Genomic DNA, 27,198 nt, shown 5'->3' with positions numbered 1-27,198 from the left:
TTTGCTTTGCCTGTCTGCATGGCTTTTGCTTTTCCTATTCAATTGTTTTTCTTATTCAAGGGCTTTTACCCTTCCTATTTTCTCCAACTGTGAGAGGCTGGGTGGTACTTGGTTGCTGGCTGGACTTAAACCATGACAGTAATAAAGTTTCTATACCAAATAAAGAAGTTCTGACTAATGCTTAAAATACAGATAGATTATGAAGTATGAAAGAAGACTTTGGTTTTCGCAAATTCTTCTTCTATATTTGAGATAATGTAGGTTAAAAATTCTGTGCTGAATGAACTCAAAAGACCATTCCTTATGAAGATCAAGTGTGATGATCAGACTGAAAATGTGAGGACCTACACCATCCACAGTAAAAGTGTTCTACTACATTACTGCTCAGAGTTTCGTCCTTCTGCATCTAGGAAACCAAAGTCTGATGTATAAATTAAATTTTTTCTATTATCTGCTCAATGGATTTCAACAATCTGGAAGCAAGAAAGATGCTCCCAAATAACCAACCAGCCCAGGCAGAGAGGTGCTTTGAGAGTATCAGAAAGCTTCATACTCATCCCTAATTTCTCTCCTAACTGGCAAGATTTAAATTAGAGTGTTTCCGACATTAAAGAAAGCAGTCTCCTCATGTTAAGATCTGAATGATCCCCCTTTTTTTTTGTCCACTATCTGACCACCTTGTCACACATGCAGGGTGAAAACTCATTTTTTTCCTACTTTTCTTAACCATTTTCCCTGTTTTTCACATAGGATGCTGATGCAGACTTCTAACACCACCAGAGATAATTTTTTTCTCATTTGTTCTCATAATATTTTTTTCTTTCAGGACAACTATAAATAGATTTTTCTTGAATTGTTTCTCCTCCATTTGTTCAACCAATTTGGAGCACACGTAGTTCTGTGCTCCAGAGTTTAACTCTGTGGAGCTGGGTAGGAATATAAAGTAAGACAGGGGTCAGGGTTATGCATGATATAGAAAGCTTTGCTCCCACATTTTCTTTTTAGTTCAGTCTTATGGGGAGGAAAAAAAAAAAAAAAAAAAAAAAAAATCTGTGTACCAGCATTAGTAACCATGGTTGTGACACCTTATAGTAATTTTTTTTTTATATTCTCTAAGAATTTGAAATAAGTCCCTAGGATTGTGAACAACCTGTAATGCTTCTGAAGTTTTATGCTCTTCTAGAGTAAGACAAAATAGAAAACATGGTCAAAACCAAACTTCTTTACCAACTGATCCTCATTCCATGCAATGACTGCATTTATCAGTTCCAGAATTTTAGATGTGTATCCAAGTGGCACAGGTACAAGTTAATAAATCACAACTTACCTTTGCATGGTATATGCTGGCCAAAAGCATGTTTTGCCACTGGGACCTTTCACCCCCAATTTCCATTTCAGATTAGAAGGAACTAATACAAAAAAGATCATCATCATAACTAGTGCATTTCAGCATAAGGCTGGCTCCTCTTGTCAACGTTCTTTCCCAAAAGTGACATTTCAAGTATCACTACATTCCCACAAGTTGAGCTTACTTAAGTCACAAGCATTCTTTATAGAATCAATATATTGTAACAGATTTTATACAATGTATAGTCTACAAAATTGTTTGCATTTCAAAATTATTTGAAGTTTTTCATATCACTTCTATCATCACAAGGCAGCTACTTTCCAAAGTATTGCACTACAAGTGTTCAGTATGGTGAAGCGCTTGCAGAAACACCTGAGATGCTGAGCAGCATGTGGCATCTGTATCATCTTTCAGAAAAGCTGACACAAGTTACACGTGCATCCATTCAATTACTTTCTTTAGGCTTGTCCTCAAAAAACAGTGTGTATATAGGCCATTCCCACTAAGGTGCTCCACCACTACTATAAGCGCATTTTGTTTTTAAAATTTTATTTCCTCTAGGATACAAACTTCATTTCTCATAAGATATAAATTTTTTCTATTTAGATACAAACTGGGATTGCTCAAAAACTCACAGATGTATATACCAACACAACCCCAAACTGAAGGAATGAGGAGTCTCAGCAAGGAGAAAGTACAGATAAGCAGGCTAGCACATTTGCTGTCCTGCAATATCCTTTAACTTCAAAGCAGGATGTATGATAAACTACTCTCAGTAGCAATAGAAACATCAAATTTATAAAAAGTCTAAACAGAGCACATTCACTTCAGGAGTTTCAGACTCTTGTAGTCTGTGCTATCTCCTTCACACCTGATGTATGATCCCCAAAGAACAACACAGAAGAGCTAACTAGGAACTTTTTCATTGTGGCCTTCCTTAATTAGTTTAAATCAAGCTACTGCCTCAAATTAATTTGTTGCTGACTAGAATAAAGTGACATTGACAGCAGCCTGCCCTTCTGAGCAGGCTTATTTAGGAAAAAAAGCTAAGAACAAACCCACTATCAAACAACAGCTGAAGGTTTTTACACAGGAGTTAAAAATTAAGGGCAACTCTCCTTTAGTCCCTTCTGACTCAAGGAATCTCTTCCAGAAGAAAATTATTTTCGTTTCAGATTCTTTTTGGTATATTCTACCCCAAGAAATCAATGCCATAAAATCATTAAAGTATGCCAAGCCAGTACAAGTGGTTTGGGGCTACAACAATTTGATGTTGTCATGTGCTATAATAATCAGAGAAACACACAGAACATAAAAACATTAACCAGTGCCTCATGTGCTCCAGTGTATATTTTGCTTTAAGGTATTCAGAACAGTTTGCTTAGCTAACTTCAGGTCTTTCTTTAGATTATGTTATTTTTGCTACCTCCTTCCTAGGGATCTAACAGAAAAAAAATGAAAGCCCCAATAGAGCTGGATTGGGATTTACTGATGGTCTTCCAAATTCAGTATCGCCATGTCAGCAGTTGCACTCTTTTCCAATTCTAGTGCGTATGCGTTATATTCTTCTTCAAGTTTTCTCTTCCAGACTTTAACTAGGGAATATTGGGAAAAGAAAAAAAAAAAAAAAAAAAGAAAAAACGACAACCAACATGTTACCATATAATAATTGAGAAAAAACTTAAAATGAGAAGTCAACTCTAATTTTTTACTTCCTGTTCAGAATAAGTGCTGAAGTCACCTGACACACAGGCATGCTGACATTTACGTTATGCAACATCAGATAACACACAAAAAATAATTTAAGAGTGATGGGGTCCACTGAGCTCCTCACTACTCAAGTAATGCTAACACTGAGGGTGGTTCCAATTTTAAAAAAACCAGTAAGTTTTTAAAACTTTCTATCTGCAGTACATTGCATTGTCTGTTGACAGAACAAGATGTCAACAGACAATGCTGTTCTTACAGAGCTGGAGGAAAAAGTTTTTACTAACAAGTGCTTGTGGACAGGAAGATACATTGCAAATAGGCTTCAATACAAAAATTAGTCTACCATAGTCATAGAGTATGAACATCCACAATTAATCTTAAAAGGATTTTTTAAACAAATAGAAATATGATTAGGAGCTCTGCTAAGCCTCCTTGAGCAAAGTAATGCGTACTGCCTGCCATTTGTGGATTTCAGGGAGGAACTTTCTTTAATACTTCCTCAGTAAAAACTGACTTCAGATATATAAAAAACCCCAAGAATTCACCTCCAGCTTCTCTCCTTACTAATGACTACAGCAGATGTCATTTGTTTCAGTGAAAATCACAGAAGTGATGAGCACTATGAATGAAAATGGAACAAAATGCAAGTCAGTAAATACTTACTGTAATTTGGTACATCCTCATCTGAGTCCTTGGTAGATGTTTTACAAGTTTCTAACAAGCCATTTTTTTCAGATTCAGGCGTTAAGATGCTGAGTTGGGTTTCTCTTAGTCCTGCTTTAGCTTCTTCCTCTAAAGCTGCTATCATATCTTTGTAGGCCTTCCTAGCCTCTGTTGTCAGCTGTACCATTCTATGAAAATGATCCTGTGAAAATGGCAATATAAAGCACAAGAGTTTAAATCATGCAGTAAGTTTTAACGTCTTGAAAATCTAATGAGTATTCCTTTTTCTAATGTGTAGGTTCATGTATAAAGGTTGAGCAGCTTGGTATGTATGAAGACATGAAAGACACAGCATTTATCAGCATTTATAAAACCAGCAGTTCTCTCGAAAAAAAACCATTGAGGGAGATAAAGAGGATATCAGGAAAAGATGGCAAGAGTAATTTTTTTTTAACAATGCTGACTGCCTGTACTTGTAAAATCAGTTTTTCATATAAGCTACATATATGACCTGTGATGAAGAGTCTTAGTCTGCAAAGGCAAAACAAGCAAAAAACCCCTTTAGAACCACAGTATTTTCATCTCCTCTTCCAAGTATAAAGTGAAGCTTTTTGAACAAACACATGAAGTGACTCATGTCAGCTTACCTGAGCCCCATCATAACTGAAAATCCCCACCACACTCACAGGCACTGCTTTGTTCACACAGCGGCCCAGGGCCTTGCGATTAAGGGCAAAAACAAACGGGATGTTCTGCTCACAGGCACAGTCAATAATGTTGTGTAGGGTCTCGTCCAGCCCACCTGGATCAGACAACACAATTAGGCTGATTGGAGCTAAAGAACTATACTGTTAACACATGGCAAAAAAATCCCAAGACTACGGGTGCATTCTGAAATGACACCTCATAGGAGAAAAACAGAAATCACAATAGCAATGTTGAATATCCATTTTTAAAGAACAACTTGGCATTTTTTTCTTAGTTAGCATTAATTTTAGACTGTTTCTATTCCATATTTTACTATATATGTAGTACAGTCTAATCTAGTATTAAAAAAGACCCAGCTGCTGAAGAATTATTTAAATGACAATAATTACAACAATTACAATAAATTAATGCTAATAATGACAACTTTTAGGAAACTATCACTAGTGATTTATTGTCAGTCTGTGTTCTGAAAGAGATTGATACAGTGGGATTCCCTGTCATGGCGGAGCTGGCATCAGCAGCCTTTAGATTGTCTCAGCTGTGCAGTGCAATTTTTTGTGCAGCAGCACAGCAAATCAGTAACTAAAGATCCTAATCTCAGGTAACTTTTCCCACCCCAGATAGTCTTGACTCAGCTCACAGTTCAGCTGCACAGCAGTAAACTATCTGAGCAAGGCAACTTTATATGGCTGGCTTTCAAAGGATATTCAAATAAATTCCTCCAGTAATAATAATATTGCTGTCAATACACTGAATCTCCTTTTTTGCATTTCTTTTATTAAACTTTTTTTTTTTGTTAGGAACTTATTTACCCTTGGACTGGATCTTTTCACAGTTAGGAGAGATGATTACACACTTCAGTTTTTTCAGCTTCAGATGTTTCAGAACTTCTCTAAGACCCATAACAAGCCTGCGTTTTATCTTGGCCTTTACTGGGTCTTTCTGATACAAGCGATCCTGGAAACGAACCAGTTCTTTTAACAGATCTGTCACACAACTGTCAACTTCTTTACTAAGTACCTGGCTGCAGTAACTGGAAGAAAAGAGCAATCAAATGGTTAGATTCACTAAAATTACAAATATGTAACATTTAAATATGTAATACATTAAATATACTTTTAAAATTCTATTCTATGTCTTTGTATTTTTTTCTGTGTCCTCTCCAAACACACTTGTATAATCAAAACCAAAAATTTACTTCTTTTTAGTGTCTGAAAACTTGACAGGAAAAAGTTTTGTTCCTCGTGTTACCTGGCTTCCTCATCAAACGATATTAAAAATACATATATACGTGTACAATAAACCTATCTATCTGTATTTATATATACATATATATTTCATTCCAAGAAATAGGTACGTTCATATATGTTTTTCTACTGAAGCATTTTTCTGAGGGCATTTATTGTGACATATATAAATGATATATATAAAGTACAGCAACCAAAGTACAAAATTCTAACTTATTTCTGTAAGTTCAAGGCTATGTGTACCAAACACAGAAAACTGGATCACATTCTTCCTCGCTACATTCATGTCTGTCATCCTTTCTCACTTATCTGACTATGGCTTTGTGGTGTTCATAAGGGAAGGATACAAAACAATGTAATTCACCCTCCTAGTACACTCTGGGGAAGATCAGAGTTAAAAATTATTTCACCCCACCTCACTTTTACACAAAGAATTTTCTGGTGAAGAAGGGTATCAAAGAGAAAACCTAAAGATATATCAACAGCACTGTCAACAGAAAGATTTGCCAGTGGCAAATTCACATAAGATAAAGGGAAGAGATCACAACATCTATCTTGAATCATAGAGATACAATTATTTCCCAATTTTATTTAGGTTACCAGAATTTTTACTTACTATTTCTTATTGGTTTCACTAAGTCTTGAAGACAGATCTACTGCAACACTAAAAAACCTGATCTAAAGAAAATAAGCTTTGCTGAATGCTCTGCATGCTGTAAACTGAGTTGTCCTTCACATATTCAACCCAAACTGTGCTCTCAGTAAAACATAAAAAAAACCCTGTTACATAGATACAAATGAAGCAATTTTTATTGGAATTAGAAGTTAAATTAAGAATTAACACAGCAGGAATGGTTGCATCACTATTAACCATTACTATGACATGAACTGCAGAAAAACCACCAGTGGTGGATTTGCTTTATGGGCAGGGAACTGAAAATTAAGACACTGCTTTCCTCAAGAAGCTGTTTCAAGCTCTCATGACTGGATCTCCGACCTCTTCACATATAGCAATGACTATATCTTTTTCATAAGGAAATGTGTATACACATCATCTTAAACATTTAACTGAAGCTGCACATCATAACTCTTAAGTATTACCTTTATTTCTTTGCCCAGCCTCACCATAAAATGTCATGTTGTTTCTTTACATTTTTGCTGTTTGGTCTGGCAGTAGAAAACCAAACTACTACTAAAAATACTATTTTAGAAATAAAGTAGCACACCTTATTTGAGCTGTTACCCTGCTATTTAATATAAAGTACTTATATTTTAACAGCAGCTTCTTTTCTTTCCTTAGCTTCTAGCGAATTTGGGGTTAAAGTTTCCTTCAAGGAATAAGCATTTTCAAGTGAGAATCACAAAACACACTAAGTTCATAATTTCTTTGTATGCCAGCTTACAGAAAAAAAAAAATTAGAGCCTTCAGTCTAAACTTCATTTAAGTTTTGCAGAGATTGTAACTGTTTTCAAACCTTGTTTGAAAAATGCCATATTGGTGGTACTGTGCAAAGTAAGCCATCAATAAATACAATCAATACTTACTCTCTAAAATTCCTGCTGTGGATTTTTGGAAGAGTGGCAGTTAGCTGCTTTGTAGTCACAGAACCTTCTTTAGATTCTTTGATCCCCGTGTGCTCCGGAAACCCTTCAGCAACTTTCGTTACCACAGCAGCTATAATGTAAACCAAGATATTTTTATTGAAAAGCCAGCCCAAAAAGCCTTGTGAAGAGATTAATCTGTCAAGCATTTGTATGGAAGAGTCACTACTATAGTATTAGAACAGTCTGTGGTAATAGGGAAAGAGGTATAACTTTTTTTTTAATCTCATAGGGTTTTTTTTCTCATTTCAAACCTCATTAATTGCCAGAGGTAGGCGGGAACTCTCCTTACAAGATACCATAAAACCACCAGGCAGAGAAGAGTGGAACAGTAATCAGAATCCCCATTACTGACTTCCAGCTTTGGCCCACTTTACAGTCAAGATAAGCCTGAGGTGAATCTCACAAAACTCTGAGGTTCCACCCTTCATTTAGCAGTATTTATTACTTGTTTTCTGAAGTACTAAATGTGCTCAAATTTCCAGCTACATACTCTATTACAGGTTCCCTCAAAAGATACCTGCTTGACTATCCTGTGGAAGTGCTGCGCTTTCAGTAACATTTCCTTCTGTCTGACAAATGTTATCTTCATCTTTCGGTTCTGCTGCTTTCTGTTCTAACAGGTGCTGCTGTTTTCTTTGTTCTCTTTCTTTCAGAATAATCTAAAAATATGTATCAAAACCAAACCAATTTAATGTCAAGCAGATAACAAAGCATTACTCTTACCACATATTTACACCAAAACCATTTATAAAGAGGTTCAGCACTAGCATCTGAAGTTTACAACCTTTACTTTCTATTTGCACATAAAAAGAAGGGAAAGATAATTCCTACATTTACATAGGAAAGGGCTTTAATCTTGATTACCAGTATATGAGTGGAGAAAATATTTACTAGGGATAAACTACAAGGACAGAACTAAAGAAATCCTCTGTATAGGAGGTGTGACAGGAAGCAGAATGAACGGGCAAAGAGGGAAGATACAACAGACCTCTCCAGTTGAACCTAACACCTGTTGCTGCAGAATCACCTGGAGTTATGGCTTGGAAGAGCACAAAAACAGTAAATATGACCTCTGTTTGATCCATTTTCCCCAGTCCTGCAAATAAGGTCACCTTTACCAAACCAAGTAATATTTCTTTGCATGTCTTCCTGTACTTACGATGTGTGGACACTTTTGTAGTACCATTTGATCATCTACCAATTGATTCAATGGAGAAAGTGTATTTTTTAGGAATTTGAATATGCCATTTAGCAAGATTACCCTCTTCTACCCCTACCCTCTTTGAAATCAAGCAAAGCTTAAACTGAATTTAGACAAGTGGACACTGAGATGCAGACCTCCATATGAGAGGGCTTAACAGACTTCCAGAGTAATATATGATCCTATAGTTTTACTATTTAAGGTAAAAAAAAGAGGACCTTTTTAAGAGGTGTTGGTCTCTTTGCTTTAGGTACTTCTCTCTGTTTCCCTTTCTTTACCAAAGGAGCGCTGGAATCCAAGGGATTATGAGGCATCTTTCCTTGGTTTAAACGGTGACTTCTTGCGGCGGTAGCAGGGTCTTTAGATGGCAATGGTACTGCACCACCAACTGAGGTTTAAGAAGAAATTTGCATCAGACAACTAAAATTAATACCCGAACTAGAATACAATTTCAAGTTTAAGACTGGTATACACATATGAAAATTGTGTTGTGTTGCTATTAAGAATATTTACAGGCAATCCTGTATCATTGAACTATGTTATTCTTAAAAGACAGTCCTTATAAAAGACTGCTGTGTCCCCTACTTCTATTACACCCTGGAATCACAACCTCTGTCTCAAAAGCAGAATTTGACCAAACACTGCAGTCCAAGCTACCTTCAACACCATGCCATGCCAGCCTGGTAAACTTTCAGGAATTTCTGTATTTCATGGTGGTGGCACTTCCTCCTCCACAGATTCTGTACTGGGTTAAGATAAATACTGGAGTAGCAGTATTACAGACTTTAGATTTACTTGCTGTAAATAAACGTAAGCATTTACGCCTACCATTTGTTACACCTAAAGGAAGCTAGTATAATTCACTTGCAAATGGGTCATGAGTAATGCAAAGCTACAGCTAAGTCTCTTTTGCTTAACTGGCAAAGCTAGCTGAAGATGTCCACTTTACTGGCATTTTTTCAGAGGGTTTTAGAGCACAGGAGCTTTAAATGACTGGACAAATGACTAAACCTGGATCTTCCACACCAGGACCTCATACCAAATAAACTACTCTCCCTCACTATCAGTAGGAACTGCTGTATCCTGTAGGGCACTTTGTCAAACTTCAGTTACCTGCAATATAAAGCAGTTCACATTAGCAAGTCAATGGAGAGGATGACTAAGTAAGTACCAGTGGAACCAGCTTGACACTTCCCTCTGTGACTCATGCAACCTCTCTCCTCTAAACACACGAAAATATTCTGGCAGTTTGTCTTAAGCCATCTTCATTTACTGCTTCCACAGCATTTATATGCAGATCCTCCCACATCACATGCAGTACTCTTACCGTAAACAGTCTGCATCATAAACTGCCACACTGATATTCCTTTTGCGGCTCTGTGTATCAAAGGCAAACTGAGAACACTGCCAAGAATGTGCAGCATAGGTGGCTACAAAAGTTGAAGCTGGATTTGCAGCAATTAATAAGCATACACCCTGCAGATACATATTTCCTTAATGCGTACATCACCATTTCAAGTTCACAGTTTTCCCGTTCCTAAACTTGATGACTTTACCAGTATTATCTATAATGTGAAGTAGTAACTGGAATAAAAACAACTGTCCGTGGTCACAGTCCTTTCCATTCTTGCTCACTGTCCTCAGTAACAGAGGTCAGCATGATGCCACTTTGCAAACTGAAGCTGTACTTTGGTACACAACAAACCAATGGTGTACTGAACCTTAAAACAGTATAAAGCTAAAGTGACATCTGCCTTATGCTTCCAGGATACAAACATGACACATCAATTTCTCTTCTGCAGCAGATTCAGGCACAGGAAACAGTATTAGAAAACAGGTATTTTGACCCATACCTTTGTGGCCCACCATTACTCATCAATCCAGGCACTGTGTAGTTTTATAGAAACAAAACTGGTAATTAGTACCTCTGCAGCATTAAGTCTGATTGACCCAAATGAAAATAAAAGGAGATCAACTGAAAAAAATAACTTTAAAAAGCATCTCATAAGTTCCCTCAACATAGTGAAGCTGATCTCACTGATGCTTAGCATCTTGAGCTTCGTATTTAAAAGCTCAGCTATCACATTGAGTATTGTGAGATGAAATCTCTTGTGGTTAGGTCTCTTTCTGAAATAATTACTAAAAAAAATCTTTGCTGAAATAAGAGAAATTTTACTGAATGCTACCAAATATCGTGGTTCCTTTTGCAAAATATACTACACCAGCATAATGAAGATTAATTTTGACCTATAATAAGAAAGGCAACGAGCTATTTTTTTCTGCTTCCTAGTTATACATCATAAAGGACTGAAAGACCCTTTCCATTAACAAAACCTAGCATTTTGTTAACATAAAGTATTTCACAATTAAGAGGTATATCAGAACTCATCCTTTGGTTTGGGCTGCCTGACTCTCATACAACAACAGTGCTTGTAAAGGAGTTTTTTCAATCAAGCCTCAGCTCCATAATTTCTACCATCAGTGGATATTTAAGAAAGCTTTTGTTACTGTATAGACCCTTCCTGCCTGTTCAGAAATGTGTGTTCAGTAACACACATACATAAGAGAGAGCAAAAACCTACACAAACATTGGTATTTCTGTCAAAGCAACATTTCAATCATGCCTGCTATTTATACAAGGCACAAATCAGTGTCCTTAAGATATTTCTTTCCCTAAGTCTTCTATCAAACAATTCAGACTGTCATGCTTTTTAATTTTCTTTTAAAAGAACCTTCATTTTCTCTTGTATCTGGTGAACTGTGCTCTTGCCTGTATAGAGATCACTACAGATCAGAAATCAGACTACATTTAATGTCTGAATACTTAAAAACATCTTCAGGTAAAACAAAGGAAATTTCATAGTAACCAATACCTGAAAATACCACAGGTTTAGGAGACTGTTTTGACTTCTCTGTTTGCTGCTTCTGCTCCAAGACTGCAAGCATGCCACCCAAATCCAACTGCACTGGAATTTGACTCTTCTTACCACTGCTCCTGGATGTTTCCTGAAAAAGTTCAGCACCAGTTAGCAATGCCCTCCACTTCAGACTGTAAAGACCATTCTTTTTTACAGTATAATATACTCTTTTAACATCTTTATCCACAATACTTCTTCTCTTTAATGTCACTCAGTGACCTTCAAATAAACATCAACTTTAATGTCAAAAAATATTTAAAAATCAGAAACAGTTCAGGTAACTTTTAAACATGCTACTGCAACAAAGCATAAAAGTAAGAAGTCTTCAATAAAGGAAGGCCTTTATGTCAGGGTCCCACTTTGGTCACACTGTCATCTATCTTTGAAAGAGATAAAAGGCACATCAAAATTTAAAGTTTTCTTAAAAGTATAGAAAAACTACTGTGATTCTTCCAGAGTATATGACTGCAACACACACAAATCATATCTCCAATATTTCACTAAAAAGAAAGGTCATAATCTTTGCAGCTCCTCATAAGCACTCATCTTTCTCTCTGCTTTGAAGAGAAGGCAAAAGCCATGATCCGTATTTAATAAAGCAGAAAAAAAAGGACTAAAAATGAATAGTGTGGTGAAGACTATGAACAAACTACCACAGGAAAACATGCAAAGGAAATGACTGCCAGATTTGACACTTTTAGAAGTCTTATCTGGGGAATCAATTCATTTTAATTTCTTAATTACATGTTACAGAACATGACCTCCTCAGTCTTCAGCTGAGATCTCACCTGGGATCAGAGCTTGCCAGAACCTAGTCACCAACAGGAAACTACTTCCTGACCTTACTTGTTTCTCTGTATTTCTCCTCCTTGCCTTAAGATAAGAGGATCTTCTTACCTCCCTGTTCTGTCAGAACCACTTTTAGGAGGTTCCCAGTTCCTTACAACAATCAGATTTATGCCATGATCAAGTAAAACAGGTGAAAGATATCTGAAAGATCTGAAAGATTTCCTGATATCTGAAACCCACAGATATTAATGAGAAATTTGTATTTTTCCTTAAACACTGTATCAAACCCTGGAGGCTGGCAATTAATAACAGTGATTGCTTCTAATTAGAGATTAGAAGGCTGACCATGTCACTTATCTCAAAGTATGAATGCAGAATCCCAGATGAGCATGGACTTAGTCTTATATTTAAATAGGCTCATTTCCTTTGTCTATTTTGAGTTGTGAATTTCTCTTCAACATGAATTCACTTACTTGAGTTTTCTTTCTTTCTAATGCAGAAGATGAAGCTTGTTTCCCTGGCAGTCCATCCACCTTGGGAGTTTCATCCAGAGAGGGAGACTGACTATCACAAGGCTCTTCAGAGAGATGGATCTTAGGAATTTAAAGACAAAAGGTGACAGGGAGGACAGAAAGATATATAAAAACAAGACACATGAAAAAGGGTGATGATGATATTAAATTCAAACCAAGTGCACCTTCAGCATGTCTGTGAATGAACACCAAGCCGAGTAGGCTTGAGGGAATTCCTTCAGGGAAGGGATGCCATGCAGAATGATGGATGGCATTCTTGACAGGCTTGAGGTGTGTGCCTGTGTGAAACCCATGAAGTTCAGCAAGGCCAAGTACAAGGTGCTGCACCTGCATTGAGGCAACCCCCAGTATCAACACAGACTGGGGATGAGGAGATGAAGAGCAGCCCTGTGAGAAGGACTTGGGGTGCTGGTGGCTGAGAGGCTGGACATGACCCAGCCATGGGCACTGCCAGCCCAGAAAGCCAAACGTGTCCTGGGGTGTGTATAAAGAAGTGTGGCCCATTGAGAGGAGTAATCCTCCCCCTCTGCTCTTCTGTGCCCCTACCTGGAGTACTGTATCCAGTTTTGGGATCCCCAGCTACAGCAGGGCCAGAGGAGGGCCACAGAAATGATCAGAGGGCTGGAACACCTCTCTTATGATAAAAGGTGCAGAGAGCTGAGGCTGTTCAGCCTGGAAAAGATAAGGCTTTGGGAAGACCATACGTGGCCTTCTAGAAGGGTGACCATTTATTGGCTGCCATACCACTAAATCACATTCATGGGGCTTTTCTTTTCCGATCTGGAAGAAGAAATTAGCAAAGCAGCTTCATTTTCAAGTATTTATTACAGGCATATGAACGGCCTAATGATCACATCTCTAAAGTTTATGTAAGCTTTGAGGGGTTATATCCCACTTACATCTACAAAGCTAAGGGGTTGCTTTCATCTAAGGAGCTGCATGTGCGTACACCACCTTTTTTTGGAATAAATCTTTTTTAAGCAACTGCTGTGCCTTTTGCTACTCACTGCTTGTCAAAGCTATTTACTGCTTCAAACAAAGCAAGCAACGGTTTTGTTTTCTTGTGTTTTGGGTTTTTTAAACCACAAAAATTCACAGGGAAATAAAGACAAGGACCAAAATTTTTAGTAGCAAAACTCATTTCAAAGCAACTGAAACCTGGAATTTTACCATTATTATTTATGCTACTTCCTTTGACACAACAATCACATTTTCAATCCTTGTCATTTATGCTTAGGATTCATTTGCATACTGAATGCAGTCCCAAATTAATTTTTGAGATTTATTTCACTCATGTAAAAAAAAACTCAAAAAACCCAAAAAACTTGGATTCATAATTGACATTTGATTCACATAATGTCACAAGATTACTTACTTCAGACTGCTTTCTGACTGCAGATGTAAAGGATGGTTTCTGAGGTCCTACCCTGTTTCTCCTATCAGAAGCAGCTGCCAGATGAGGAAACTCCTCAACATCCTAAACAAATAAATCAGATGATGATTTTATAAGAAAAATCAAGTCTGTATTTTCAAAACTTTTTCCTACACTCCAACAATTTTCTCCCTGCTTATCAAACATTTATCATAATTTGTTTCACTGTAGAAAAATTCAGAAGCCAGGGTAGTGCCACCAACTATGACAAGTACAACAATGGTTAAATCTTCTATGCAGCAGCTAATTCAGGGCAGAAACAGCTTGTAATAGAAATGCTTCCAAAAGCAGCTTGTTGTGGTTGTCAGTTGATAGAAATCATTAGAGGTAAACAGCTCCTAAAGGAGTGTTTTTCATCTCATTTTAAAGCCTTTCAAACAACTTCTCTCTTCTTCCAGTACAGTTGCCAGCTGTGCAATTCTGTCTTAAACATGTGAGTAGTGAAGAGCTGAACAGGCAGTATGTACTAGAGTACGAAATACGAAATAAACACAGAAATTACTCAAATGATTATGGCTTACACACAAGAGGAAGTTTTATTAGCAGAGGATCCATTGTGCAGAATCTGGATTATCAAGGGCAGACAGGCTGAAGTTTGGCCTATACTCGCCGCCCTATACCCACTGCCTCCATCACAGTCATCCCAATCCATCAGCTAGGCTTTTGCTTCTCCTACCATTTTCTGAGAGGCCTTTTTAGCTGTGATACAGTACCACTGAACACACTAAGACTTTTTCCAGCCTGAAGCTAGGAAGCTTTATCCCCAAGCTAGGAAGCTCTAGCACAAGGAGTGACACACTTCAAGAAATGAAATAACGTTAAAGAAACTTGCAAGTAAGCCAAAAAGCAACTGCATGGAAGTGACAAAATATTTCACAAGTACACTCTTTTCAGCTTAGAAGATTTAAGTAAGTCTGTTCAATTGCTTCTGAAATGCAAATCGATTTCTGACATTTGCAACATTCAGTAGCAAACTGAATAATTAAAATGTAGCACTCAGTAAGAGGTTACACCTCCCTGTATTTGTTCTTACCATCTGTAAGAACATCAAACACTAGGGGAAAGGTCAAGTAACTTCCTTTTTATTTTCTTTCCACTGCTATATTGCCATTTAGGCATCTCTTGTACATACTGAGAAGTCCTAATTTTGTTCACCCTTGCCTCCCATAGAAATTGCTTCATACCTTTGATTATTTTTGGAGCCTTTTGTCTGTTTTAGCTCAAATATGTGTATTTTTTAGGGAGTGGGGGCAACATAAGAAAACAAAATCTACACTATATTTAGATCAGACATGCCCTGAAATTCTGTCATAATCCATTTTCCTTTTTATTTACCTAGTAATTCCCAGCACCATTTACTCTGACCAGTACTACTAGCACTGACCTGATTATCAATAGCTACTTCAATATTTAACTCAAGGAAGATACTGAGGTCAGGACCCACCAATGTGTATGAAACGACAGGATTGGTTTTCTCCAGATGTATCCATTTACACTTATCAGCCATGTCTATAAATGACTGACCTATATAAAACTAGAGAGCAATCCAATATGGCTCTGTTGAGCTGTTGCACATAAACAGAACCTTCTCAAACCTCCTGGGTGCACAGAAGCTCCATGTGTGTCATCTCTTCATGGTTCATTATTTCAAGAGCATCATACAAGCATCTCAGCCATTTTTCAGACTGATGAGGAGACAAGCATTCCCAGCAAACCAGGAGGGTGAGAAAGCTTTTCCCCACTGCCACAACAGATGCTGCATCCACATCAAAGATTTCAATACAATGTGTATGTCGTGTTCCATGGTTCTACGCAATTTTTTTTCAAATTTTGACTTCAACAGTCCCAGTACCATTCTGCTATTTTCCATGACTTCCACTTCCATTCTCTTTCAGTTTAGAATGCCCATTCACACCATACAGTGTTTATGGTAACATACAGCAAAAATGGGGATATTCTCCTGAAGAAAATAACTAGCAGATCCTTGGGTTTACCCATTATCCTCTAACAAAGAGGTCTATTAATACTCATTTCTTGTGCCATTCCTGGACAAGGAACCACATAATGAAACCACTTAGACATAGTTCTGCTTCATGTTCCACACTGAAATGTACAGAACAGAAGCCAGCCAGGAAGGCTTCTTTATGCTGTCATTTCAGAGTATTATGTACAGCAGATCAAACATGTAAATCAACACATGTACATGCTATACAATAGTAGGCCTACAATGAAGCACTGTTCAACCACATACCAGCAACACTCCTCCAATGTGGGAGAGGCTCATGCCTTTACAATACTGATACACAAAAGCATCAAAATACCAACATGGCTATTACAGTTACATGAATTTGGAAGGAAACTGAAATTAAAAATCAGAAATGTAAGCACTGTCAACTGTGTTACACAGAAATTGCTTCCAGCTGCGAGGCAACTAGAACTCTAATGCTAATACTCTAATACCACAATCATTAAAACTGTGGCACACTGTAGTACCCAGTATACCTGTTCCCCATACCCCAAGAAAGAGTTGCTACAGAATATTTCTAATTTCGAAAATTGTGATCACCAAACATGTGATAATTTAAAAACTACAACAGTTTCCTACCAGTAACCTCAGATAAACATCTCAATCTAAAAAAAACTCTACTAACATCCTCTACAAATAGGATTTGAACTTAAATTTGTATGAAGCTGTGTTAACACTTTGTCTTCTAGTACATTCATAACACTTAAAAGAACAGCAACAAAAACTATTTCAGTTTACCTCAATCTTCGGTGGTTCCTGTACTGTGTTATATTCACTTTGAGGTCTTTCTACATCAGTGGGTGACTTTAGTTTTTTCTTCTTTTTCTTCTTTTTTTTCTTCTTTTCTGACCCTTCTTCAGGCTCAGTTTCACTTGCAATATTTTTTGTTTCTGACTGCTGCAAAAGACCACGAGGCATGACCTTTAAAATCTTCTTCTATATCACCTACCAAAATATATGCAATGACTAGCCTTACACTACTAAAGACTATCTTAATCAATCCAGCCTGGGACATTAAGCAGACAAGGAAAATTCAGATCTCTTAGAAATTCACAGCTACAGCAAGAATTCTTCAGTTGCAGCATACTGCATTGTTATCAGAATGTATTGGAACTACTGGGATTTAATTATGAAATATTAAGTCAAATAAGGCAAGATCACCTTTCATGTCTTATTCTGAGGGTCAGGAATTTGAAAAAAAATCCAGCCTCAAAGTTCAAGTTCTTATTCCTAGGCTAGCACTGTCTTTTTGATATCCTGTGATTCTCTTCCATGACAAGAAAAATTCTAGTAACAACAAGCTGACTCAATATCATCTCCCTTTAAAAGTGGATACTGCAGAGAGGCAAAGTGAAAAATTGCAATAAAGAGACCCAAACACAGTGACAGGCATTAGTTGGGAGCAGAGAATTCTCAAGTACCTTTGGTTCACTCTCCTGCTTCCCTTTGCCTTCAGATGCTGGTGATGAAACAATTTTCTTTGGAGGCTGCGAAAGTACCGAGGCCCAAGACACATGTGGCTGAGCAGAGCCATCTGCAGGTGCTTCAGGAAATGACACTGGGAAAAAAGTAAACACAAGTTGTCTCAAAAATAGTCCTCAAATACTCAAAAGAAAAAGGATCAGTAATTAATTAGTCAAGGCCTACCAAATAAAGCAGATCCATATTCTTTCTGAGGAAGGACTTGAATAAAACATACATTCTATTTCTGCAGCAAGCTTTCCTGAATTTTAACTACTCCATATACTGCCCAGCATATATTACTATACACAAAAACAAAATTAACTGGTATTTGGAAATCTGTACTGTATCATACTAACTCCACACTCCCATGCTCACCTTCAAAATACTGAAAATTCTGCTATGTTTATATACAAAACTCCTTTAATATTCCTCCTAGCTGTCATGTAGCTTTCATGCACAAGGCCACATTGGTACTTTTCACTTTCTGAAAACTTTCTCATGTTACCGGCATACAAAGCAGCTGGAATACTTCCTTGTGTGCTTCAGTGTACAAGAACATCACTCCCTACCACTAAGATGTATCAGTGTTTTGAAAGACATTCTGAAAAACATAATTAATTTTGTAAATATTCCTAACATGAAGCAAAGATAAAACACAATCTATATTTTCCTAAGAATGCGAAAACTTCCCTTCAACAGTAAAATAGCATAATGGGTTTAGATGGCTATATTTTGGTAGCAGGGGGAGTTTGCAGTAGCTCCCAGCCTCAGCTGGATCCATCAGCCATGCTGATGGTGCCTATGTTTAGAAAGAGTGAAAAACGTGCAGGAGTGGGAAGGCCGAATGGTAAGAAAAACTGTAGTAATCAGCAAGGTAAATGAGAAGGAGGGGAAGGAGGTGCAGCCCATGGTGCAGACCATGGTGAGGCAGCTGTGCCCCTGCAACCCTGCAGAGAAGGAAGTGGCAGAGTGGCCCGTTTCTCTGTGTCACAGCAGGGAGGAGATATCAGGAAGAAGAGAGGGATGGAGGAAATTTGCTTTAGTTTTGTTTTTGCTTCTCACCATCTCACTCTATTTTAATTGTCAAGAAACTGTCAATCTTCATCAATTTGAGTCTGTTTTGCCTGGCAAGCAAACAATCTCCCTATCCTTATTTTGGTTCACAATCTTTTTAATCTTATTTTCTTCTCCTGTCCTGCTGACGAAGGAGAGCCAGAGAACAACTGTGTGGAAGTCTGACTGCCTGCCATGGTCAACCCACCCACCGCTATTTTTTTCTCAGGGATAGGAATTGACAATAGTATTTAACCAAAAACTCCCATTATCAGATGACTTTAAAAGTTCTGGAATAACTTTATCTTTAGAAGGCCCTTCAAGGCATTTCAGCAGATTAATCTGTCCTCTCTGAATCCTTACTGAAGTTACTGGGAAGATAAAGACCAAACTGTTCAGACTGCTGCATGTCTGTGTATGCACAGAAATCCAGTGGGAGGCACTCAGACAATTCAATCTTAATGTATGTGATGCCTCTAAGACAGTCTTGATGAACAGAACTCTTTTCACATGAAAGTAGCCATGTGATAGCTTGTATCAATTTGAAAAAAAACCTTTTCATCCCCACAGCCAGACAACAGGTAAATAACAACAACCAAAAAAAGCCTAAAAGCCCCTCTTCTCCTCACAAATTCCCAAATAAAATGAACAAACAAAAAAGGGAGGTGTTTCAGCATCACGGTTCTCTTAACAGAAATAACACGGGACATAGAAAAATTTTAGGTACATACTAAACTCTGGGGTGCCAGCTATTTAAAACAAATCTGCATATAAAGACTAATCAAATATCTGCCTCTAACTTATTCTTGGAAAAAATCTGCTTATGATGAAAGAGACTTTCAATAAACAAAACATGTTCCTTCTCTCACCTGAAACAACATGAGAGGCAACTACAGAAATACTTTCCCTTGAACATCAATAACAAACAAAATGGGGCTCAATATAGTGTTCTTCACTTTCCCTTGTGTTCAGTATTGGGGCCAGTTCTGTGTAACATATCAATGACCAGGATCAAGTCAACAAGTTCACAGATGACACCAAACCAGGCAGGAGTCTTATCTGTTAGGAAGGTAGGAAGGCTCTGCAGAGGGATCTGGACAGGCTGGATTGATGGGCAGAGGCCACCTGCACGAGGTTCAGCAAGCTGAAATGATAGGTTCTGTCCTTCAGATTGTCACAACAATCTCATCCAGTGCTACAGACTTAGAGAAGGGCAGCAGGAAAGCTGCCCAGAGGAAAAGAACCTGGGGATGCTGGTGAGCAGCAGCTGAACACGAGCCAGAGTGCACCCAGATGGCCAAGAAGTCCAATGGCATCCTGGCCTGGATCAGCAACAATGTGGGCAGCAGGGCCAGGACATCAGTACTTGGCACTGCTGAGGCCACACCTCGAATGTATCCAGAGATGGAGGTGCTGGAACAAGTCCAGAGAGGAGCAGCTGAGGGGAGCTGGGGGTGTTTAGCCTGGAGAAAAGGCTCAGAAGAGACCTCATCACTCTCCACAACCACTTGAACGGAGCGTGTAGCCAGGTGGGGGATGGCCTCTTTTGCCAGGTAACAAGAGACAGAACAAGGGGAAATGGCCTGAAGTTTTACCAAGGTGGTTTCAGATTGGACATCCGGAAAAATTCCTCTCCCAAAAGCATTATCAAGCACTGGATGGGCAGCCCAGTGTAGTACTTGATTCACTGCTCCTAGAGATATTTAAAACGTGGAGACTTGGCATTTAAGGACATGATTTAGTGCTGGACTTGGCAATGTTAGTTATAATGTCTTCCAAACTAAATCATTCTTCAGTTCTAAAATCTCAGATGATGAAATATGAGCAAGAATGAGTGATAAGTGGTCATCTCATTTCAAAGAATGTGAAATAGCACTATTTCTGGGTTTTTTTCTTTTATAATGAGCTGGTTCCTATTTTTTTTTTTACTTTACACATCAACAGCTCCTCAGAGCACTTTAATTTTCCAAACTGCTGAGATACAAATAGTTAAAAATGCAGGCAAATAATTCTTGTTTGAAGAACTTACCCCTACCATCAAGTGAAAAGGGAGTTAAATTGGCTCCTGCTTCATCTGAAGCTTTTGGTGAAGCTTTGCTTTTCACAGAAGTATCTTCCTGCAAAACAGATGGTCAGGTAACATAAAAGGATTAAAATCACTGACCTAAACCACCATAAACTAAAAATTCTCAACCCATCTACAGATAAGGGCATAACGACCTTTCTGGCCTTTTTGTTGCTTGTCTTAGTGGAACCAGCAGAAGAGACACATGAGGATGACTAAGGACATAGTGTTACTTTCCACCAAACTTACTGGTGTCTTTTTATGGTGCACGTTCAGTATCTCATTGCTTTCCAAACTCTGTGACTTGTGGAAATCCAGAATGCTAGCTTCAAATATGGGTACAGAATGAGACTCTGGTTTTGGAGTTTCAGTTGACTTCTTGTTTGTAGCTTTACTGAACCTGTCTAAATAAAGCATGTAAAGCCTAAGTAATCAAACTTGCTTGTGATCATTTCTAAGTATGTTTTATACACTAGTAAACATAACTACAGCAATCATCACGAGGACTGTTGCTATGCACAGCTCATATTAAATAAAAAACCTAGCAATTATAATCAACATGCAAACACAACACTGACTTAACAAGCAAGTATAAATTCAGATGCTTGTTTTAGAGATTTTTTTATATCAGTTCACATTAATTTGTTCAATCAGGATAGGACAGGTCACCACTCCTTCTCAAGAGAGTCACATAGAAAAGCTTATCTTTTTCCTTAACTATTCTGGATTTAGAAACATAGTCACAAACCACAGCACATTGCACAGACACCCATTCCATATCTATTCCATGTACATATAACCAAACAAAATGTTTGTACCTGGCTTCACGGAATCTCTGCTGCACGTAGAAGTCTGGAAAGAAGGCCTGTTCACAATTCTGACAGAAGCTTCACCTCCATCATGCCTTTTCTTGTCCAGTTTTTTCTCACCTTCTTTTGATCTCCTCTGCTGCAAGTATTTGTGACATATTTAGCAAGTTTTACTGAAACTTCATAAAACCAGCGAGTTTGCCGTGAGTTACAGTTAACCTTCTCTGCATCTGGAGTTCGACCATCAAGCTAATACAAAACAAACAGTATATCATAACCACAAATAACCAATAAAAACAGAAATAGCCATTTAGAGATATGGTATTTAATTTCATCTACCCTGTTCCCTGTGCCATTTTTAGCATACATTATAGCCCAAGTAAGATGGATACATAGATATGCTTCTAGACAACTGCATTTTTGTGATCTCATTAATCAGAGCATTTCCAATAGTTTAAAAATGTTTGGTAAATATCCAGTCTGGTTTTCTAAAACAAAGTTTCTTCTAGAACAGGGCTAAAATCTTAAAAACATGCCATCTTTTGACTAAACTACATATCATGGGCAAACTGTTTAAAACTTTTTTGGATGTCAGAACATCCGAAAAACCTGAAGTAGTTAGAGAAGACACACACACGCAATGCCTGTAAAGGACACACACACACACCCGTTCTACACAATCATGAAAATCTTAAGATTCTTCCATGAAATACAGTTTGGCAGAGCTGAGCTTAGAAATCAGCAAGCAAGGAACAAGCACTAGGTTTGCATCTACGCACACCAGCCTAGACAAATGGCTTAACTCTGATTGCAGGATGCTGAACTAAATTCAGAGGACAATTGGCAGCAAAATTGTTTTCCTGGGTGGGAGGACAAGGCATTTTTTGATCTCCAAAGGCAAATTATTGAAGTGTTAGGACACACTATCAAATTAATGAAAGCTGCAAATATAAATCACTTCTCGGAAGTTCACAAAAGAATAGATGGCAGGGAAAAATGACAAAAATACTATAATAAACAGTACAAGACCCCTACAAAGATCACAGAACTCCTCCCAGAAGCTTAACTACATTTTTTCACAGTACATCACTTGTGCTAATGCTGAGCCCATCCTCTCCCCAGTTTCAGCACATGATCCTCCTCTCAGCAAGAAAATGAATAATTTTAGGTGTCTAGACTTTGTACCTTATATCTAATAAAGCATGCTTAGGACCTAGTCCTTACAACTCCTCTACACAGGCTTGATCACTGTGAAGTTACTTAGATCTCTACCTAGGGAGTAAGGTGCAGCAAAAAGATGTGACTGCAGAACAGATCAGATGAAACTGCTGGAAACAAAAGCAGTTGTACAAATCTAAGAAACACAATGTCAAATCCCCAAGAGAAATGAGTTTATAATACACTTGGGATTTTTTCTTTTATATTTTGAGAGGTTTATCTATTTTTTGTTTGAAAATATTTTGCAAGTTTCAGGAAATTTATCCTCAAAAATGACTGAAGATGTTTACAGAACATCAGTATATTCCTGACTGAAGAAAGATTACATTTCTAACATGAACCTTTCTTCCCTCTCCCCAGCAGCACAAGTTCTCCTTTCTTGAGGACTGTCTTCAACCTGCAGCAAGTCTTGGAAATCCTTCAACAACAGATGTGGTCTTTGACTTATCAGTCAAACAGATGATTACAGATACCAGGTCTGTCTTAAGTTAGGTTAACAGAAGCTGCCACAGGGCTTAAAAAAAAAAGACCCCTTCTCCCCTCCCCCCAAGCCCAAAGAGTGAAAAAAGATAGCACAGCTCACAAATGAACAGCGTTCCCCACCTCCTCCCCCCAACTTTGGACGCTTCTTTCTGAGAAAAAAAAAAAAAATTATTTCCCCTCATGTTCCAAAAATGCTGCTTGAAAAATTGTATTAATCTGAAGTGTACCATTCCACAAACTTTTTGGTATTCTGAAGCTGGGCACACTACACTACTATCCTTTTCAAATGTCATTGATGATCACTACAAAAAAGAGTGATGATTCACTTTAAAAATATGAACCAAACATTTACAAAGATTCATTTAAAGTAAGAATTTAATATTAATTTTTAAGAAAACACAAATTTGCTCACCTTTGAAAGACTTTTGCTTTCTTGTCTGACTGGATATGCCTGTTCAGCAGATTCACTGACTATTCCTGAACCATTATAGTGTGTTGAGTTGTTAGACTGATACTGTGAGCCAGCTACTGGATACACATTTGCAACAACATCAGGTGAGTAAGAGCAGCTGGAGTATTCACGGAAGGCAGGATCTCCCAGAACACTACGTGATGGATATTGAGAAAGAAATGAAAGTCATCCTGGGGCAAGTCTTCAGCACCTACTTGTTGCCTAGACAAACATATTCCTTATAGAAAGAATTTGTTTAACAAGAAAGCTCTATTTCAAAAGAAAACTATTCCATGTTATTTCAATTAATTATTTACTTACTGCTACAGACTTCTTTAAAAGCAATTAATTTTGTTTTGGAAAAAAATGTAGTTAAGCAAGTATCTTAAACACACATCCATTTCCAAGTTTCAAAGCTAGTCTGCTTTGCACTTGTAGTTCTCATGCCTGTTTAAGGTTACTGAGATTCTTCATGCTTGTTTTCAGTAAGCTTTTTCTTGTGAAACAAACCAAAAACACAGTGCAAGGACATGGCATGCATCACATTCTTGACTGAAAAAAAACCCCCAAACATTAAAACCTGTCTTAAAATGACAATAACAAAGTGGAAGTATAACATTTTATGGAGTATAAAACATGTATGAAATATAATGTAGAATTATAAGACAATAATTAACTGACCTGCATGTAACCATCACATTTTATGAAAACACAGCATGTCTGGGGCATGCCTCTTTCTTTCAAATGTAAAAATTCCCTTTCAATTTCCTTCTATACTTTGTCCAGAAAAAACATGAGAGTCCAGATTTGATTAGGGAGAATAGAAATTTCTCAGTTTCAGAAAGTTGCACTCAGTTTTTAAAGCTGCTCCATGAAGTTGCCAACCTCAGAATTTTGTGTAGAGAATGACAGAGAATCATTCCCATTGGTACAAAAGACTTCAGATAACACACTTCATACTACCTGTTGCAATTCTGACAGAATGTAGTAAAAACAATGCTTATAATCAGTTTACAAAGAAGAAATATACCAAATGAGACTCAAATACAACTATGTCTCAGTCCCAATAAGGCAGAACACTCATCAGAAGACTACGGTTGTCTGGGTTGTGGGGTTTTTGTATAGTAATTCATCCAGTGCTAATGCTGTGGGCTTTCTCTAATGCAGAGAACAGGCCATAATCACCTCAATGTTAAATTTCTTGTACAAATGAAAATAGGTTGCAAATACTAAGATTTCCTGTAGCATAAACTGATGGCCTATGATGATTGTGTTCACTACTGCTCTGAATTTTTAAAGAAACACCATTAACTTTGCAGTAATTGTATAATCAATCCAATGCTTAGGGTCCTAAGAAGCTATTAGAGAATTATGTAACATCACTGGATTCTTACAAGACTGAATTATTTCCTATTCTGCTATGTAGGCTCTTTTTCTAGTTTGCTCTTTATAAAATACTTTTATAAGTCTACCACAAATACCATTCCTGGGCTCTAACAGAAAAATCCCGTAACTTCCAGAAACCTGTAGCATTTTTAGTAAAACTGCCTTTCTGGAGATGCACAGGTTGTGGAGAGGAGATCTAGGAGACACCCTATATACTAAACATTTTACAGGATGAGAAACCTTCTTGAAGAATCATTTTCCTTGTGTACAACTACATCTACCTCAGCCTGGTTGCAACACAACCATTCTTTCATCCAGGGACTGGATTCAGCTCCTTCCAAATCACAGAAAAACCAGACCAATCATTACAGAACCCCACATTCTCCTTAACACCCTGTAACAACACAGCCCTTGTGAACGAAAGACCAGGTACCTGGTATACACCCAGAGAACATAAATGTAAAAAGCTAAATAATGAAGACAATGCAGAAGCATTTGTACAGTTGGACTAACAATATGTTGGAATCTTGACGTTTTAAGAGTACTCAACATCCAAAACCAGAAGGTTAAAAGCCCCCAAGAAATAAGATTCAGAAAATATACATACTTATCCAAAGATGGTTCGTGAACAAATGGGTAGCATGTAGTTAAGTACCTAGGAAAGACACATGCTTCTGAGGGTTCTGACCATGCCACAGTTACCGCCGCATGCTTTGGAACAAATGGTTTGACCTCTGCTGACAACTTGATGCCCTGAGAAACAAAACGTTTTTTGGCTACATGCATTTGGAGATTAATGTTATTAAGTGAAATGCACTCAAGTCTTGTGAGCTTAACTGTCATCAGAAAGTGTTTGCTCTCTTCTACCAAAACATGCAAAACAACAAAGATCACCAAAAGGAAATGGAGAAATAAAGTGAAAATAAAACTTAAGGCATTCAAAGAAACATCTGACTGCTCTGTAAAGTCACTTAGATATATATATATATATGCAAATATACGAATTCTTACTTCATATTTGAACAGTACAAACTAAAGATGATAAATATACTAACAGTACTGTTAGTCAAACTCTGTAACATGTATATATGTAACAATAATGACTTTGTGCACATCTGTATTTTAAGGCTGAAATGACCACTTCATTTTATAGCCTTCTTGTTTCTGGCACAACACAAATTTATTAAGACAAGCTTTCCATTTGTTCTGAATTACCATCGACTTAAATTGGGTATGTATATATGGAAGGACAATTAAATGGAACTCGAAGTATTTCCTGCCATGTCATCAAAACACGCAGGGAGCAATGGCGACTGTAGTGCCCTCATCACTAAGACCGCCTGACTAGGTCATAGCTCCATGTGCATAACACCACCACTACTGGTCAGAATCTGGTCACCCAGCCTTACAGTGTCTGGGACGTACACCTGTCCTTGCAGCAGACCCTCCACTCTGAATGAGAACAGGTTTCCACGCTTGAGCTCACTGAAAGTTAATGTCTGGAGCTGCCCATCCCAACCGGTGGGAAGCGACTCGCCGTGCTCCAACCTGACCGACCCCTGCCCCCCGGTTTTGACCTTCCAGGACTCTTCCCCCAGTCCTGAACCAAAGGCTGATCCAAGGAGCGGTGGGAATCACCCTGCCCGGGGAAGCGAATGGACAACCGGAGCGCTCGGCCCAGGTTGGTGAGCGGCCCCGGGGCGGGGAGCGGCACCGAGGCGCGGCCCGCGGCCCCAGGCGGCTCCCGGAGAGCGACTCCGCGCCAGGAAGGGCCGGGGAGGGTGCAGGGGACTGCAGGTGCTGCCGCCGCCCTTACCTGGGCGCCGCGGCCCGAGCGCGGCCGCCTCTCGGCCGACATGGCGCGGGGGCGCAGCCCCGCTCCCGCCGCCCGGCCCGGCCCGGCGCAGGGCGCGCCGCGATGACGCCGCGGCCCCGCCCGCCCGCGCGCTGCCGGGGCCGCTGCCGGCGCCCCCCGGGCCCCGTGCGGGGGAAGGACGGCACGGGATAAAGGCGGGCATGCACCGGGGACACGCGCCCTGGACTGCGGCGGTTACATTGCGGGAAAATGCATAACTTAAGCAGAGCTCAG

The 27,198-nt window shown here is 38.5% G+C and overlaps 1 protein-coding gene across 5 annotated transcripts; it reads right to left on the bottom strand.

The window, feature by feature from the left end:
- Window positions 1-1,880: 1,880 nt before the first annotated feature.
- SECISBP2 (SECIS binding protein 2) lies at window positions 1,881-27,060 on the bottom strand. Of its 5 annotated transcripts, none has more exons than XM_064404488.1 (18): window positions 26,926-27,060; window positions 25,717-25,862; window positions 23,685-23,877; window positions 21,581-21,710; window positions 21,012-21,166; window positions 20,727-20,814; window positions 17,602-17,738; window positions 16,919-17,077; window positions 14,098-14,199; window positions 12,663-12,782; window positions 11,356-11,488; window positions 8,701-8,870; window positions 7,799-7,940; window positions 7,222-7,351; window positions 5,242-5,462; window positions 4,369-4,523; window positions 3,722-3,923; window positions 1,881-2,943 (listed from the first exon to the last, which is right to left on the bottom strand). In XM_064404488.1, the coding sequence occupies exons 1-18, from the start codon at window positions 26,965-26,967 to the stop codon at window positions 2,834-2,836; spliced, it is 2,535 nt and encodes an 844-aa protein (XP_064260558.1). In that variant the 5' UTR covers window positions 26,968-27,060; the 3' UTR covers window positions 1,881-2,833. The 5 variants fall into 5 exon arrangements, with proteins under 5 accessions (XP_064260558.1, XP_064260560.1, XP_064260559.1 ...); XM_064404490.1 differs by having other exon boundaries at window positions 17,602-17,723; XM_064404489.1 differs by having other exon boundaries at window positions 21,581-21,707.
- Between the last annotated feature and the right edge of the window lie 138 nt (window positions 27,061-27,198).

Source organism: Passer domesticus, chromosome Z (genome assembly GCF_036417665.1).
Source record: "Passer domesticus isolate bPasDom1 chromosome Z, bPasDom1.hap1, whole genome shotgun sequence".
In the NCBI taxonomy this organism is placed as follows: domain Eukaryota; kingdom Metazoa; phylum Chordata; class Aves; order Passeriformes; family Passeridae; genus Passer; species Passer domesticus.
The sequence above is the reverse complement of the archived record's forward strand: the minus strand, read 5'-3'. Positions and strand labels throughout refer to the sequence as shown.

Coding starts and splice junctions, on each gene's coding strand:
- SECISBP2 (XM_064404488.1), bottom strand. CDS start 26,967: ATGTCGGCCGAGAGGCGGCCGCGCTCGGGCCGCGGCGCCCAG. Junction 12,783..14,097: donor CAGTCAGAAAGCAGTCTGAA/GTAAGTAATCTT, acceptor TAAATTCCTAAG/ATCCATCTCTCTGAAGAGCC. Junction 8,871..11,355: donor TAAACCTGTGGTATTTTCAG/GTATTGGTTACT, acceptor CTTAAACCTCAG/TTGGTGGTGCAGTACCATTG.